At 34.7% G+C, this 18,364-nt stretch overlaps 1 protein-coding gene across 2 annotated transcripts; it reads right to left on the reverse strand.

Annotated features, from left to right (window-relative positions):
- Positions 1 to 500: 500 nt before the first annotated feature.
- LOC144972725 (monocarboxylate transporter 9-like) lies at positions 501 to 12,806 on the reverse strand. Of its 2 annotated transcripts, none has more exons than XM_078914302.1 (5): positions 12,689 to 12,806; positions 7,452 to 7,711; positions 6,541 to 6,684; positions 4,408 to 5,358; positions 501 to 2,257 (listed from the first exon to the last, which is right to left on the reverse strand). In XM_078914302.1, the coding sequence occupies exons 2-5, from the start codon at positions 7,636 to 7,638 to the stop codon at positions 2,064 to 2,066; spliced, it is 1,476 nt and encodes a 491-aa protein (XP_078770428.1). In that variant the 5' UTR covers positions 7,639 to 7,711; positions 12,689 to 12,806; the 3' UTR covers positions 501 to 2,063. The 2 variants fall into 2 exon arrangements, with proteins under 2 accessions (XP_078770428.1, XP_078770427.1); XM_078914301.1 differs by lacking the exon at positions 12,689 to 12,806 and adding an exon at positions 10,963 to 11,182.
- Between the last annotated feature and the right edge of the window lie 5,558 nt (positions 12,807 to 18,364).

The raw sequence follows: 18,364 nt of genomic DNA on the forward strand, positions 1-18,364 counted from the left end.
ACATAATCTGAATGATATACTTCATAATTCCATGAATAACAATGATAATAATAATAATAATAATAAATGGCAAAAGTAGTATTAAGATCATTAGTAATAATAATGATAGTAATAATGATGATGATAATAATAACAATAATGATTATCTTCATTATTATGATTATAACAACATTAACAATAAGAATATCCAAAATCATAAAATCTTTCAACATATTTTTACAGGAATTATATGCAAAGAATGTTTAAAAACATAAACTAAGTAAGTAAAATAGATGTGTGTTTTAAAGTTTGTAGGCTGGACTAGAAGAGGAAATACAGGACATTTTGTTAAATTATTGGAAAATAAAAGGTAAAATACTCTAAATATATATTGTTATATTTATTTTACACATACTTTGTTAAATAGAATAACTTGAACAAAGACTAAAAGTTACAAATTAATTTTTCATTTTTTAATTTTTTTTTTTTTTTTTTGGGGGGGGGGGGGGGGGGTTATGGGTTTTATTGCAAACACTTTTAGTAGTGTTGATGATGACAAAAAGTGAAAAAGTAGGAACGCCTCATTTTTACTGCATTAACCCCTAATTTTAGAGCCATTCAAATGATAAACAAACATTGATACTCTAGATAACTTGTAGACAGTGGGAGACTGCACCTATTTGTTCCACCACACATCAAGTCTCTCACTGCCAGTACATTTGATAGGGCGGGCAAATGTCATTTTTTTTAAAGATAGATATTATGCAAACTATTGCATTCAGTTTATACTTTAATCACTAGTAAGTGCCCTAAAAAAAAAAAAAAAGAAAACAGAGCATTTATATAGCGCAATATCCGCTAAACATGCTCAAAGCGCTTTACAAGGGGTCCCTGGCCAACAGCAAAACTTTAAAATGTAGGACGGGACATGACGCCTGTTAGGCGATATTATAATTTTTTCGGACAGACAACGCTATTAATGGCCAGGTACTCATTTTACACTTGAGTTTAGTGAGAGAAAGTGAGTAAAAAGAGCCTTTTCCAAGGGCTCAACTACGCACCGAGCGAGGCTCGAACCCAGGACCTTCCAGTCCGAAAGTGTGAGTGTCATACCACTAGACCACATAGCCCTAGTGCCGACTAGATGTCCTGAGATCTTTTCCGCCATCTATCTGGATTTAATGTGATGTATTAATGTTTTAACTGTTTTTTGTAATTGGCTGAAGCATGGGCTTTGAGCCTGAAATGTTCCAAGTTTAGTATTTTGTTATTTTTTGAAGCTGTTATTGTCATATATACAACAATACTTTTTTACAGTGACAGCTTCTAGTAACTTAGTACATATTCACTTTAAAATTTGGTTTGATGTTGGATAAATCCCAAATAACATAAAAACGAATTAATCATTAAAAGGAGGGACCGATTTTGGCTTGACATCAGATCGTACTGCTTTTACCATGTGTGTAAAATGTAATGTCTATTTGTTATGGAAGTAGTTGAAATTGCTATGTTTTTATTTTTCATTGTATTTGTCTATTTAATATATGAATGTGAGGCACCTAGAGCCTGGTGAAATGGGAGTGAGGCACTGTACATATGTAATTTATTATTATTATTATTATTATTATATTATTATTATTATTATTATTATTATTATTATTATTATTATTATTATTATTATTATTACCAAGAGAGCATAACGGTGATGACACTGAAAACAGTTGGGTCTGTAGCCATGGAAAGAAAAATAATAGGAAAATAATAATATCAGACTTGTTCGAAGGTTAAAACTGAAGTTAAAGAAAATAGCTAAAGAAAATATTGAACATAGCGACTTCATCAAAGGACAAGATAAACATAAAAAGAGACTGTTTCATATTCATATCTTTCCTCGGACGACAACAAAAAACAAACATTATTCTTGTAAATTAGCATCATGGTGCATATCTTTCAAGTTTGGCCATTAAACAAAGATAACCAATTTCACTTCATTGACCAACATTTCTGATGTTGCCATAAAACCAAAATAATTGTTTGATTCTGAAATGTACCTTTACATCTTTATCCTTTTCAACAATACTGTTCTAATTTTTTTTGTTCAATAAACTATTTTGAGAAATTTCATCTTCTTTGGAGTTGATAGTAACGGGTGTCTTCACGCAACACTTGAAGAACTGACGCAAGGGAATTAGACACATTACTACACCAGATACTATGGACAGTGTTCCAGACAAGTACACGCTTGACTCATAACTATTTGTAGAATCGATCAACATACCTGAAATGGAAAACAAAAATATCATGAGTATCAAATGAAATTCACCATAGAAGTTGATTTTATTCCTAATCAAATTATGCCCTTTGCGCAACGATATCATAAGATATCGTCGCCTAGGATTCCACGAAGGAATAAAGATAGCTCATCAAAGAAGATGTCTGATGTCAACAGGAATCACCCGTGTTGTCCAAGTGAGCAAATTGGGGGTTAATAATCTTGCTCAAGGAAAAAGACGAAAGTGCCTGAAGCAGGGCTCGAACCCGGGTCATCCGGCTCACAGTGCAATGCCTTAACCACTCGGCCACTAAAGTGCCATAATAATTTTTTAGTGCAAATCTACAAGTGAGGACGATTCGAAAATGTAAACTAGCATTCAGCTCTCTCTTTATACAAATTTGGAAACAATCAAGTCTTTGGGTAGGCAAAGAATTTCAAAAGCCAGATTTTTAGCTTTATTTGATTTTGAACATTCAAAATCAAGGAATCATGGTACCCAACAAACTAATTATTCAGCTAAACAACAACTTTTAAGTTGTAGGACGCTGGTGAATATCACGCTGATGATCAAATATCTTTTTAAAAGAATGACATAAATGGAAATAAAACAAAACCGATTAAAAATAGCAACAATTAAATCCTTATGTCAAAGTAGAGTGTCACAACAAAACCATAAATACAAATAATAAGCTTTATAGCTTATAATTGACTTTATATTTATGAGTGTTAGTGGGTACTTGTAGGTACGAGAGTGCTTGATAATTTAGGCTAGAGCATATAAAAATAATAAATTCACTCATGTATTTTTAAGCCAAAACGAACGTTTCAATATATATATATATATATATATATATATATATATATATATATATATATTACACACAGTCGAGAAAGGATATTTCGATATCAGGACTGCTGTAAAATGTCAATATAAGCGTGATGTCGATATATCAGTCATTCTAAAATTGAAAGGGAAATCAAAGAGAAAATACAAGAAAATAACAAGGGAAGTCAATCTTGATGTTATGGTGGCCTTTAAAAGGGCCGATTTTTAAATTTATGACGGTTCACTTTATATGACGTTAATATTGTGGTCTGTCTCTGAAGGCCAAGAATAAGTTTATGGACCCTTTCCCCAGCACTGGCAAGAACCTCAAATAAGGAAGCGCCCTCAAGACGTTTGCTGAGAAAAACAGTGGAGGGTCTTGATAGCTTCTACAGTGGCATGGCCTGAAACTGGTCCCAATGGTACCTAATCCTCATCTGACTCCATATCGGCAATGGCATCTTCAAAAAATTAACTATTGTTGAGTGGTATCGAGACTGAGTGCCAGTAATAGTAACATTGATCATGCCCATAATGTTGAACATCGGCAATGCATTTTAGAGAAATTGAGAAAGTTTTGTTAATGTTTCATTTTTTAAAAATTTCCTTTTTTTTTTTTTTTTGGTTTGTTTGTTTGGGGGGAAGGGGGGGGGGGAAGGTCTGTCTCATTTACCGACACTCAGTCTCGGTTACAGACTGGGATTGGCTGGGTAGCTTGTGAAGACAGGTGGACAGTCTCACACATAGTAGTTGATGTAGGGAGCATTTCTCGTTGGCTTATCTGATGAAAGCCAAGATTATTGATATCGGGAATTCCCACGCCCGGGACTAGCTTGACCTCTGACATTATGATTCTGATCAATGAAGATTCATGAGATGTTGTTGGACAATAGTCTTGGTCTTTCTTTGACTGTTATTTTATGGGACTATCTGCAGTTTCACTGACTGTTGTGTTTTACTTCGATGCAGGATACCTTGACCTTTAAAATTTTTTAAAGACAATTTATTACCTGTATCAATGGTTTGCATGTCGATATAACCGTCATGTGGTAAAATTGTCAATATAGGCGATAAATATTTACTAATGTTATATGGCGTAAAAAACAGGACTTTGATGTCATGTCGATATTGATGTCGATATAACCGTTGTCGATATATCCACTGTGCACTGTATATATAAGAATGTTCTATAAGCTATGAAAGCTAATTATAAAACAAAAACATGGGCAGTCTTTTGATTTTCTTTAGTCTATAAACATTTTGTTAACAGTAAAATTGTTAATGACACTACAAAATCGTTTTTGTTATTATTTGAAATTCTTCTTACCAGCAAACACTGGTCCTGCGAAAGTTCCAAGACCATTGCTCAGCATGATATATCCCATTCCATTTCCTAAACTGTTAATTCCAACAATGTCTGCGAGTACCACCACAAGGAGGCCAAGAATCACTCCAAACACCAGTCCAGTCAAAGTTGATACAGTAGCCAAGTAGCCGAAACTTTGATCCAAAGGTATGAGTAAGGTGAATACTCCCAAAAGAAAACAGGACAAAATGAATAAGTAGATTCGGTTCACACCATTAATGTTTCCAAGAAAACCTCCAACTGTTGCACCTATAAAATTACCAAAACCAAATCCACCCATAATCCAAGATGCATCCAAAATAGTAAAACCCTGTAATCGAAAATATTCTGGAGCAAATGCTGCTATCATAGAACAGCTTGCATTCCAGAAAAAATTGTTGATAAAGTAAATAGAGAAATCTGAGGTTTTGAAAATATAAATATGTTGTGCTGATTCAGGGAGCGTTTCACTCACAATAACAACAGGTAGATCTTGATGCAATTTTTCACCCTGAAGATGCGGCGAATGAGTATCATAATTATTGATTATACTGTTTCTATCACTGATGTCCTCTAGAGAGCCATTCTCATTTGTAGTGAATTTGATATAAGCCTCTTTCAACTCATAATGACCATCATCTGTTTTTGCTACATTACCGTTTTGTAAGACATCACTGGTATCTCTTTTTGTATTCATTGGAGGATCCCTTAATAAAGCAGCAAAAACAAATAGATGGAGACAAAGACCACCAAAAATAATACATGATCCTTTCCATGCATATATTTCGATGAACAGTCCTGTCAGGACAGGCATGACGGCAAATCCAAGACCTGAACCGCTAGTCGCTACCCCAGTGGCCAAACTTCGATATTTGTCATAGTACAATCCACTGAGTGTGTGAGATGGAATATAAGCACAACTGCATCCAAAGCCTAAGGAGGTAAATAATAAAAATGATCTCATTATTCTATTTTTCCATATCATTTTTAAAAAAAAGAAAAAATAAGAAAAAAAAAAGAAAAAAAAAAGAGAGAGAGAGAGAGAGAGAGAGAGAGAGAGAGAGAGAGAGAGAGAGAGAGAGAGAGAGAGAGAGAGAGAGAGAGAGAGAGAGAGAGAGAGAGAGAGAGAGCAAATAATCCTCATCCAAATCCACTCCAGACCAACCCCCCCCCCCCCCCCCCCCCCTTCCTTCGCCCCAAATTCTTTATTATTAAAGGGTTTATGGTACTTCTACACTTTAAGGTAATTTCAGCATCAGTACAAAGTATGAATGTGGGATAGTAAAAATAGAAAAAAATAAAATCTCCAATTAAAGCACATGAGAAAAGATAAGACAAAGGGAACTGGTTAAAATTGGGAAGAGATATAAGATTCTAAGAGTCGAGCAAGATATCTACATGTATTGTTAAAGATAGCCTAAAATCCCTAGCACAGGATCCCATCAACAGGAAAACACTCAAATGCTTGCAAAAAATGAAAATGAAACAAAAAATATTACAGTACATAGCCAAATGTATAGTATTAGTTTTGGGATATGATTTATGGGAAAAAAATAATCTCCCAAAACATACATTTTACTGTTTCTCTCTCAGCCAAGGACTCTGGCCAGGCCAAACCAAGTAATCTCACTCCAAGATAGAAAGCAACTCCGAAAACAGATATACACGAAACAAGACACAGCAAGTGACCTCCTGCCCACCATCGGAGGTCAGAAAGACTTCGTCCAGGCAGAATTCTTTGACCACGCGAGAATTATAAAAACAAAAACAAAAATCTGAGCTTTTGTTAAGTGTGCTATCCACAATCACAGTTTTTTGAGCTGAAACAAGGCTGTTATTGGTCAATTACTCATTTTACACCTGACTACAGTGAGAATTTTAAGCAGGCACAGAGTCTTTTCCAAGTTTTCAACTTTGTCTCACAAATGGCAGAACTTAAGTTAAGGATCTTCGTGTAAGATTTTCAATGTCACACCATAAGAACACAAAGCCGCTCAGACACAAACTAACATGAGAGGGAACAAGGAAGAAGAAGAAAGAAACGAATTATGATCCTCGGAAGAGGCAAAAAAATTTGTTAAGCACAATGTCTCAAATCATTATGAGATGTCTTACCTGACAAAACACCTAGCGTCAAATACATTACGTAGAGGTTTGGAAACAATGGAACTATCAATACCCCAATAACCACCAGAGCAGACCCACAAAGGACAATTTTCCTGTAGCTGAATTTGGACATCATAAAACTGACAATGGGACCTGAAAAAAAAAAAAAGCATTTATTTTGGTAATGTTGCAAACATTTTCTGGGACTAAGACATAGTGACTCATCCAGTCCAAATGGTGAGATATCTTAGTTCAAACTTCTGTCTTGGCACCCTGACAAACTTTTATTTATTAAAACTAGACTGTATTTTTAAAATAAATAGCTTGTAGTTAAAGAAGCAACTATATGAGAAATTCAATAAACTATATCTTTTGCGACACTTGGCCGAATCAATGAAAACCACTTTTTAAAAAATCAGTATACTTGATATGTGTCTATAGATACAGTATTTTTTCATTTCAAACCTTTTGCAGTTTGATAAAAATGATAAAAAGTTTTAATTATCAAAAGCAGTCAAAACAAGTTGGTTACATTGATAATTCCCTTTTCGGCTCCCTAGGTAAATTTGGATATAAAGAGAAAGAGGAGAGGGTTGAGAGAGAGAGAGAGAGAGAGAGAGAGAGAGAGAGAGAGAGAGAGAGAGAGAGAGAGAGAGAGAGAGAGAGAGAGAGAGAGAAAGAGACAGACAGAGGCAGAGCAGCAGAGAGAATGAGAGAGAGAGGCAGAGAGAGAAAGAGAGAGAGAGAGAGAGAGAGAGAGAGAGAGAGAGAGAGAGAGAGAGAGAGAGAGAGAGAGAGAGAGAGAGAGAGAGATGATTCAGATATATAGATGGGGGTGGGTGGAAATACAGCCTTAATGCAATGTAAGGAAATATACGTTTGAATCTAATTACAGAAAAATAAAATGATTGAATTCTCACCACTTCCTAGGAAAACACCATAGTTGAGAGCTAGAACAAATGACACTTCAGAGGCACTGGCTTTAAAGTAGTCCAAGAATTCAATGTTCAAAACACCAAGAGCTCCAGACAATCCGAAAGTAAAAAATTGTATCATTAAGGCAGATATGATGATGACAATACCCCAAGGGCCCCCTTCAAAAGTCATGGTTTTATCTTTTAATGTATTCTGATTGACTGTAAGTGAGGATTAATCTGATAACCAGCAGATTGAAGCAATTCTGTGGAAAAAGTAATAATGAAATAAGTCAAATTTTCTGAAAAAATGTCGAGGAGTTAAGAAGATCGTTCAATCTTTTGATAAGTGAAAAATTATCGTGATTTCTTCTAATCAGCATTGTAAACGCATCCTTCTAAGGGAAAAGGACGTGCTACATTAATGTACAATATAAATTTAAAAACTTAAAGAGATGAAATTGACAATACCAATTGCTTGCTACCCTTCGGATAGGACGCTAGTCAATCACAAATTACTTTCCACCAGATCTAATAGACCCAGCTACCAATCACTCTTGATTGATTTCACCCAGAATCAAAGTCAGTTCCTTTGTGTGTGAAGCAAGTGCTCTACCAACTGAGCTATCAGGACCCCCAAAGTGCCTATATGACCCTTACTTAATGTAAATATCTTTCAACTTATAAAATCAACATTAACAAATACACCACAGTATCATAGCATGTCCATCACAATACAAAGAACAAAACAAGAAAGGATCACATACAGCAAACTCACTGGGACAGTTTGTCAAACAATGAGATGAAAAGCTTCTCACCTCAACTCAAAAAAAAAATCATCTTCAATGGCACAACTGATTTAATGTTAATTTGTAATTTGTATGTATGCATGCTTTGTGCATGCAACATCTACCATTGGATTGGATTAAACAACTTGTCCACCACGGATATGCCTCCCATCTTACCTTTTGCTAAAAGCATTGAAGATCAAAATTCAATAAATGGAAAGAGTAATTAAGTAGAAAATGGATTAATTCTTCCAGATTGTGTCTATACAATTAATCATAGGTGCACTGAGGGATTATTACCCACCAGTGGCTATGAATTTACTCGACAGCTGTGCCTGTATATAAAGATCTATTGTCAATAACGCACGATATATAAATCTACTTTAACTCTTCATAAAAATACAATTAATTGGCCAGGTAAACCGATAGTGTGTTTGGGTTGTTCAATTGGCAAATTACAGGCCTACAGGCCTGGTGAGACATTGAAAAAAGTGGCGAAGATGCCTGCTTTCACCCTAGTTTTCTTTAATAATTATATTATAGGGTTTAGTTCCAGCACATTTGAATCGTTATGAAACGACACTTTCCACAATGAAATCAAAATTTCAGAACAGACAAAATAAAGAAAGAATCCAACTGTCTTAACTTTGATAAGGACCAGTACATAAGCACAATTGTAAAATAAATGAAATAGGATGTTTAGAAAGGCATAACTGCCAATGTAGTCTCCATAACAAGAAATAAAAGCCCAATAAAACATACAACCATGTTCTTGAGCATGTAAATTCTGCCAATTACTTAGGAGTTACTATCAAATCAAATCTGAATGGAGATGAGCACATAACACAATGATGAACAAGATAAAACATTCTTTAGCAGCCTTCTCCCAGAAAGACCTCAAACCATCAACACGTATTACTAGAACAAGTAACGAAAATAGTTTCATTCCACTTTTTAGCAACACAAACTATCGTAAATTCTCATTCTTTCCTAGAATGCAGACTGGAACAAATTTCATGAAGACATCATATCAGCTCCAAACTTAGAAACCCTCGAACACCTCCTTTCCCACTTCATGTCAAGAATCATTTCAGCAAAGCCTTCTTTTCATCTCCTTTTCACACGTTATTACATATATTAATCTTATTATATATTATTGTCGATCCAAAAATGAAGTCTAACTCGGATTATAACATGTCAAAACCTTCACAATTGAAGAACTACATTACACAGCAGATGCAGAAATGCAGATAAACACATTTTAGGTCATTTCAGTGTATGTAAAAGGAAGATGAAGAAATCAGGAAGATAAAAAGATAAGACAGTAGTGAATGATTCAACAGAAGTAGATCCAAGAGCAGTATACCTTTGTGTGTCTCATCTGAAACCATTTAATCTTATAAGCCCTACCACTGATACTTATAGCTCAAAGGCTACCCACTATAAGGATCTCCGCCAAAAGGGATAAACTGACGTGTACATAATTGCAGGTTTGATAACCCAAATTGTTATGGTCTCATTGACGTAATGGAAAACTCTCAAAATAACGCAATATATTGCCCATTATAACAATGTTAAGGCAAGTCCATAATTGGGTCCGAGTACCAGACCTGCAAATATGTCGACATAAACTTAAACTCTTTAAATGGCAACAAAATAAACAAAGATGAAACACATAGACACACACACACACACACACGAAGGTCTGTAGACTTTATCCTATGTATAAAGCGGAGGGATGATTTACGAAGAGAAGAATATTATCTCCACAAAAATATAAATCATCTGACATCTGACTGGGAAAGACTTCCGTAGTTTCAAATCACACCTAAATAGATTTTTATTTTAAATTATCAGGAGACTCCCCAACCCCCCACACACACTTCTCAATCCTAACTAAAGATACTATAATTTGATGAAACATAATATTTGCTATATCGAAACTGATAGGAACCATAGTACGTGATAATGAATGGCATCGACCGGAGACGTAAACGATACAGATTCAGCAAATTGTTTTTGAAATTATAAAAAAATCACACCACTTATAATTATAAAAATGAAACTTATCTTAAATAGTAATATTTATTAGACATTGCAATGCAACTAATTGAAAGTCCACAATGGCGTAGAGATTAAGTAATAATAATAACAGTGGAAACTACAAAAGTCCTCTCTCTGACTGTTCCTTTATCAACAAAAGACTCCAGCAGGGTCCAGAAAAAAAAAACAACCCAATTAATTTGTTTTATTCCTGAACAAGAACGTCAGCCATACAACGGAGAGCACAAATACAAATGATATGAATATGGTGAGTGTGTATTAATATAAAGTAGAGAGTTTAAGTTTAAAAGAGACAGCAAAGGCACGAATAGGTAGTTTGTTTAAGTTTTGTTTTTTAAAGTTTGTCCATCTTTCCATCCAACATCCTCAAGTTTAAGTTGTTTATTGATTACATTTCGAAACAGCTGTTCATACCCCGACTGAATGCCGTATGTATTTGACTTGTCATATAAACGGTAGATAAGATAAGCTCTATCTTCTAGTTATCTCTACTAGACTAAAAGAGCTTTACTTAGCATAAAGTTAAAGTTAAAGCCTTCGCATAACTCAATAAATATTACGGATATATTATTGCTGAGGTCCAGTGACAAACCAAGCAACGGCTTCAAAGTAATAAATTATACATTCAATTGAAACCTAATATATTCTAACCCAAGGTGAATTACATTATCATTACAGTTGCTCACTGCTCTTGTTAGTTGCATGCGAATAATCTCAACTCAAGGCAGTTGCTGACGAAACATTATGTCTCTGACTCTGATTATTCAATAAATAATAGCGCTTTGGCCAGAAACGTTTTCCTTCAATAAATAACGATCTCGATCCATAAGGCTAATAAAAATAAAACCTCTGTTTACAAGAGCATGACATTGTAAATCTCGATTCAAACTTTGATCCAACCCTGATTACTGATTATCGAATTTTTTTCTGTCTAATTTTTTACGAATGATTTGTCAGGTAACCGCATACTCTGAACTGCTGGGAACTGTGAACTGTGAACTTCACACAGTTTTGTCTAGAACACAGACAACTAGGAGCAGATTGGACAACAGCCACTTTTTATTGGCTAATCGCCGCCATCTTATTTAAGATGTTTGCAGTTTTCGGATGAATCGAGAATAGAGAGAGACTGACGATATACGGGGTTTCCAGAAATTTACTACTGCTACAACTACTACTACTACTACTACTACTACTACTACTACTACTACTACTACTACTACTACTACTACTACTACTACTACTACTACTACTACTACTACCATGACTATGACGACGACTACAACGATGAGAGGTCGCAGTATAAAAGTTCGAACGGCACACCAACTTACATTAAGCACTCCTATCCAGGACTTCCTTGGTTTGCCCCCTGCCTTACTGCCAGCTACGTTTCCCCTCTCGCATTGATTTTTTGGATGCTGTTGTGTCCCCGAACGTGTCCATAATAGTTCAGTTTTCTCATTTTAACTTCGGCCAACAGTTTTCTGGACCTTTGGTGTGCATCGATAAGAACCAGAATGTTTGATTTATTTCTGGTCCACGGTACTCTCAGAATTCTGCTGTATACCCACGTCTAAAAGGCATCAATTTTTTTCTATCCAATTCGTTATGGTCCATGTTTTACAGGCATACATGAATGCATACCATACGCAACATTTAGCCATACGCACTTTTCTTTTTGTTGATAGTTTTAAGATTGTGAGGATTTTTCTCATTTTCATGAAGTTTGTTTTTGGCAATGCTGATCCTTCTTTTGACCTCTGTGATAGATCTGCCATATTCTGTGATATACTGGCCGACGTATGTATAAGCCTGTACTCGTTCTATTGCTTTTCCGTCTACTGTTTCGGCTATGGGTTTATCTTCTGCTCGTGTGAATACCATTATTTTCGTTTAAGGTTTACGACGCCATTTTAAACAGGAAGCGAGGAAGTGGGTACCACAGAATAAAGAGGAGGCTCTGAGTCTGGGGTACAATACGCAGATTCACAAGAAATGTTACTCAGTCACAATACACACATACATCCTTCAAATTTCAAAACATAACATGTTTGATACCAAAAAGTTCAACACTGATTACACACACACACACACACACACGCACACACACACATATATATATATATATATATATATATATATATATATTATATATATGTGTGTGTGTGTGTGTGTGTGTGTGTGAGTGTTGGTGGGTACTTTTAGGTACGAGAGTGTTCGATAATTTAAGTTAGAACATATAAAAATAAATAAATTCACTCACGTATTTTTAAGGCTTAAAAATACGTGAGTGAATTAATATAATATATAAATATATATATAATATATATATATATATATATATATATATATATATACATACATACATATAAATACAAGAACTCTACTCACTCCGTCCATCGAAAGTAATATCTGTGTAGTTCGTTTCGTTTGGCATCGCCTCCGTTGTAAGTTAACTGAATAAGGACTATTCGGATTGCTCTACCTGTCGACTCCTTTCCTCAGCCTTGGTCAGCTTTATGTCGAGTGTCTAACGATGAGAGACAAGCGGAACCTTTCTATTTTTTGCACGATTCCGCATCACATAATATTGTAAGCACAGAACCAAAGTAGCCACTTCATAATGTCCTTGAGGAACAAACAAAAGAAAATTTTTAATGAATGTTTAAACGTGTCTCAGAGTTGAAAATTGGAACGATAAAGTGAAACACGCATAACATTATCATTCTTGAAATAGAAACAGACTGAGGTCAAATCAACAGCACGGAAGAATATAATTTATATATTTATATATGATTTATTTGTATGTAATTTAACACTGTGCTCACCACCATGTGAACAAATCAAGCTTAAATGGAGCATTTATTCATAAAGCTGTCGACAACCAACTATATTATTGCCTAAACAATGAAGCCTGCTATTGCCTAATTTGTATGAGAGAATGGATGTATGGAAGGGGCGTGGGGTATGTCATTTAAAGGCGCGGGGGCTCAATTTACGAAGTAAATTTCATATTCAACCGAGCAGGTTGCTTGAGCAACTTCATCACTCGCAACTCGCGTTATAGCTGAAGACAACTTCAATTTATCCGACATAAAGATTGTCAATTCGTTCTTGGTTGGGTCTATCAGTTACATACTCTTGAAATGCTCTATCAGATGATGTAATGGGCTATTGGCAGGGCGCACACAGCGTTAACCTTGGCTACTGGCCATATCGTTGTAAAAAAGGCTTCTCATTCTACATCAACAACAGTATTAGTAGTATTATTCATGTGGCAAAGTTTACTTGGCATCTGCAATCGGAAATCAGACAAATTGGAAAACTTTTGTGAACACAATGAATATAAAATATAGTGTGCTTATTATTGATTGCTGATATGCGAATTGGTAATGATCCAGTATTTCCAAGTCATATAATGTCTGGAGAAGCTCGCATTTGATTATTTTGTTCCAAACATTTCATCACAGTTAGTTGATGGTAGGGCAACCGGTGGGTAGTCGTTGAGCGTGGACAGGGTTCTGGTACGGTCACTGACGTTTTCACAGAACTGTTACGGACTGTTCGTCGATGAAACGTTGGAAAATTTGTGTGAAAGGCACCGCCTGTCGGTTGTGGGAGTATTTCAATATGGCTCTGTATATGTTGTCTGGATCGGGTGATTTTCGTTCCTTACACTTACAACAATTGAATAATTATACAACAACAATTTCTACTAGATCTCGTGGCTTTCTATTGGTTGTGGAGATTGATGCCGTGTTGGTTGTTGGTGGATATGTTGGGTTGAGCGGCAGGAAAAGCATCGCGTGATTATTCGTGGCCCGTTTTTTTTTTTTTTTTTTATGAACGCGGACTAGCGCATAGTCCCTGACTGCTTTAGGAAAGATAAATTTGTTTCAGATGGAATAAATGAATCATCGTGACGTTGATAACGAAAATATAGAGATGCATTACATAAATAAATATCATCTATACTGAATTGAATATATTATATAATTTAATTTTTTTGTTTGAAAAAATGAAGACTGCTATCTTACCAGCACCAAATACTCGAAGTCAACGTTCTTACAACGCCAAGTTCTAGGCAAGAGCCTGCTTTGTCATAGTTTAGGAAATGTTTATAAGAACCGATTTTTAAAGTAACTTTATTCGCTCAAAGGTAAAGGACTAGAATGAAATCTCCGGGGTTCGATTTAGCTCGAATCCAGGAGAATTTTGCGGTCGATTTTTGTTTCTTCAGTACCTCATATCTACAACGCAACATGGTTACCTCCTGCTCTATCTTATAAAAATTAAGTAAATGACACTTCAAACATTTCCATTTTGATTAATTTTGTAGAATTATTAAAGGGAGATGTAAATCTAATAGAATAATTGTGATAGCAAAAACCTTTTAAATGATATACACGAATTTATAGATGACGGGATACCTGGATCAAGCGCAGTACATCCGTTATCCTTGATCGCATTTCCGGTTCACCTCTTCGGCTGCAAAATACATTCCAGTTAAGTTGGTTTCTAACTTTCCGCCGTATCAGCTTCCCAGTTTCTTCAAGGGGGGGGGGGGGGGGGGGGGGGGAGGAGGAGGAGGAGGTTAGTTTTGTGCCAGTTGATTTTCATTTGGTAGACCAATGCACCGAATGGGTAAATGTGAAAAAATAGATAGATAAATACACTGCAGTACAAATTTAAACCTTACAATTGAATACAAAATAATATAATATTATACAATACAATTTAATACACAACAGATTCGTATCTACAACGAAATGAAGTTATGGATATTAAAGAAATATATACTTAAGGAGAAGGCAAATATCAATCTGTATAAAATAGTTTTATTATATTTTTATATTCTCCAGCTCGTTGGCAAAAATTTAACACGGGCTTTACGGAACAATGTCAATTAACCCCCAACCCTATAAAAAAATAAAATTAGTGGAAAGGAGAATCCGCAACATTTGCGGGGAAATAAAGGCTATTAAAGCAGGCTCTCATCTCGTTTACTTATTACACTACCATATTGTGGAAATTACCAAATGCATAAAGTGTGTAGGTGCGCACAGATGGCGATTCGCAACGTCAAATGACCGATCATAATCACCATACCATGCCCGAGCGAGGGGACGAACACATTTATTTTTCTTTTTTAACCCCCCCCCCCCCCCCCAAAAAAAAAAAAAAAAAAAAAAAAAAAAAAAAAAAAAAAAAAAAACCAGACACGATGCTTCTAAAGAGCATCGCTAACATGCCCTTTTTAAAATACTTATATCTTAATATGATGATGTATGAAGACAGCGTTAAACTTGTGAATATCACTAACTTATTTTAAAATGATAATTGAATTAGCAAATAAAATATATCTTATGAAGATTTGTATTTTAAAAATAATTTTAGAATATTAAATGCTAATCACTGTACTTTTAATGGCTCAAAACTTACAAAATATTTCTTTTTCATCAAATAAGGGAGATATCTCTTTAAGCTTATAGAAGCCAGCCAAATTCCGGGGTCAATGATCGAGCATAACGGGCGGCCAAATTTGACAAATCCGAAGGCAAATGACTTACAATTCTGCCCTAGTAGATATTCTAAATAACCAATTGAATCAACGGGGCATTAAATATAACCTTAATATGAGACAGATTAGCAAGTTACTCGTATATCAATTTGTGAAAAATAGTTTTATAATTTTTAGATTTGCCAGTATTTCTGTGTTCGATGATAAATATTCAACATTGGCAGTATGGAACAATGTTGATCCCCAACCCTGTTTAAAAGAATACACTTATCTGTTAAAATATCATTTTGAATAGATTTGTTGAATTCAGTTTGTATTTGTCACAAATGATGAAATGGATGAAATACTACGTGGCGAAAATGAGAGTAAACTAACTATCAAATTATTTTCCTTATTTCACTCATTTATTACATGGTTTGACAATGGTCAAATTTTTTCTTTTCTTTTACATGTGACCTAGCGCTTATAATATAGGCTTTAATCAGGTGTAGAAAATGAATAAAGTTGAAGTTTTCATAAATCTTATGAAGCCTTGGATTATTTTTTAATTTTTTTTTTATTTTTTTTGGGGGGGGGGGGGTGTTGTTTTTGATTTTCGTTTTTGTCTTTTTAATTAAAATGAAATTGGTCTTTGTTTTGCTCTTTAATAAAAATTGTACTCAGTCACCATTATATACAATGCCTATATGATTGACCATCATTTAATTTTCAGGCTCTAAATCGGCATAGCAACATTTTGAGATGGATGTATCACACATTTGAACAAATTGTAATTAAACTGTAAAGAGAAACAGAAGAGCACACCAAGAGTACAATGGAAAACGCAATAATATACTTACTTGTATACGTCGAACCACGGGGGGCGTAATGCATCAATCAAGGACTTCCATTTCTGTCTGTCAGTTGCATTGACACCGATGATATTCCAGGTTAACTCACTCAACCCTAACACCGACTATATCCATAGTTTTCCCGGGTTACTTTTACTCCCCATGCCTATTTATTACATTTTTCTGAGACAAATTATAGGCGTAGTATCAAAGTTAATGTTTTTAGTTTTTACATGTTAATGATAGTTTAATAAAGCTATCTGTGTACATGTTTATTTTTAATGCATTTTTTCCAATTTTTAAAAGTAGGAAAAATCTCTAGGATTGAGTGAGTTAAGCAGTCTTTCTCAACTTACTATCCATGGATTGTCTCCATTTCTTTGGAACTGCCTTTTCGTCTATTGCAAATCAGTTTCCTGATTAAGGCAACATGTTCCAGCCATTTCCATTATGACAAGGTAGTATCACCCCCCCCCCCCCCCCCCTTCCCATCATTATTATTATCATCATCATCATCATCATCATCATCATCATCATCATCATCATCATCATCATAACATAACATAACATAACATATAGTATAGGGCAAAATAGGATAAAATCCCTTGAATGCCCTTAATATGAATAGTAATGCCATAAATCTATTGATTAAAGATTACAATAATGATAAACTGGTAAAGATAGTATTTCAACACAAATGTACTCATGTAAATGTGGTGTACAAACATATATCTTTAACCGTGAGATGTAAAGCACACACACACACACACACACACACACACACACACACGCGCGCGCGCGCGCGCGCATATAGAAGATAACCATAATAATATAACAATGCATATATACATACAAGACTGAAAGCCCTGTCAACAGTAGTGCAAAAAGTATTATTCGTCATATATAAATCTCCCATCATATAATTCCCTGTCTACTAACACCTTGAAACAATCTATAGATTTTGCATTCTTTGTTTCAAATTTCAAATTGTTCCATTTCTGGACAATACGAATACCGAACCAGTTTTGTCTTATGTTTGTTTTGCATCTAGAGACAAAAATCTTAAACTTGTCCCCTCTAGTAAAAGTAATATTAGAATATGAAAAAAAAAATCAGAAAAATTTATGCTATCTAGACCATGTACCAATCTATAAACCTGAATTAAATCCCCACGAATTCTTCTATATTTCAAACTTGGTAAATCAAGAAATTCTAACCATTCCTTATAAGATAAATACTGTATTGCATAAATCTTTTTGGTAGCTCTCCTCTGTACACTTTCAATGCTAATAGATTGTCTTTTATATAATGGGCTCTCGATGCAATTTCCGTATTCTAGAATTGGTCGAACGAGCGATTTATACAAACATTAAAAATATGGTTTTATCAAGACTTATAAAGGTTCTATATATTATTCCCATCATTCTGTTTGCACGGCTTACACAATTATCAATATGTACATCAAAATTCAAAAGTGAATCAAAAGTAACTTCCACATCCTTTTCATAAGTCACAATGGAAAGTAGATTTGACATGGAAGTATCGGTAAAATAATTATGACATGGATTATTTTTTCCTATATGTAATACTTTGCATTTCGAAACATTAAAATCCAAATGCCATGTTGTAGACCATTTGAAAAGTGAAAATATATCATTTTGTAGAATTTTATGATGTTCAGTTGTACTATAGATCTTTGTATCGTCTGCAAACAGT

The sequence above is a fragment of the Berghia stephanieae genome, chromosome 5 (genome assembly GCF_034508935.2).
Source record: "Berghia stephanieae isolate SIO BIC M18660-M18661 chromosome 5, UCSD_Bste_1.3, whole genome shotgun sequence".
In the NCBI taxonomy this organism is placed as follows: domain Eukaryota; kingdom Metazoa; phylum Mollusca; class Gastropoda; order Nudibranchia; family Aeolidiidae; genus Berghia; species Berghia stephanieae.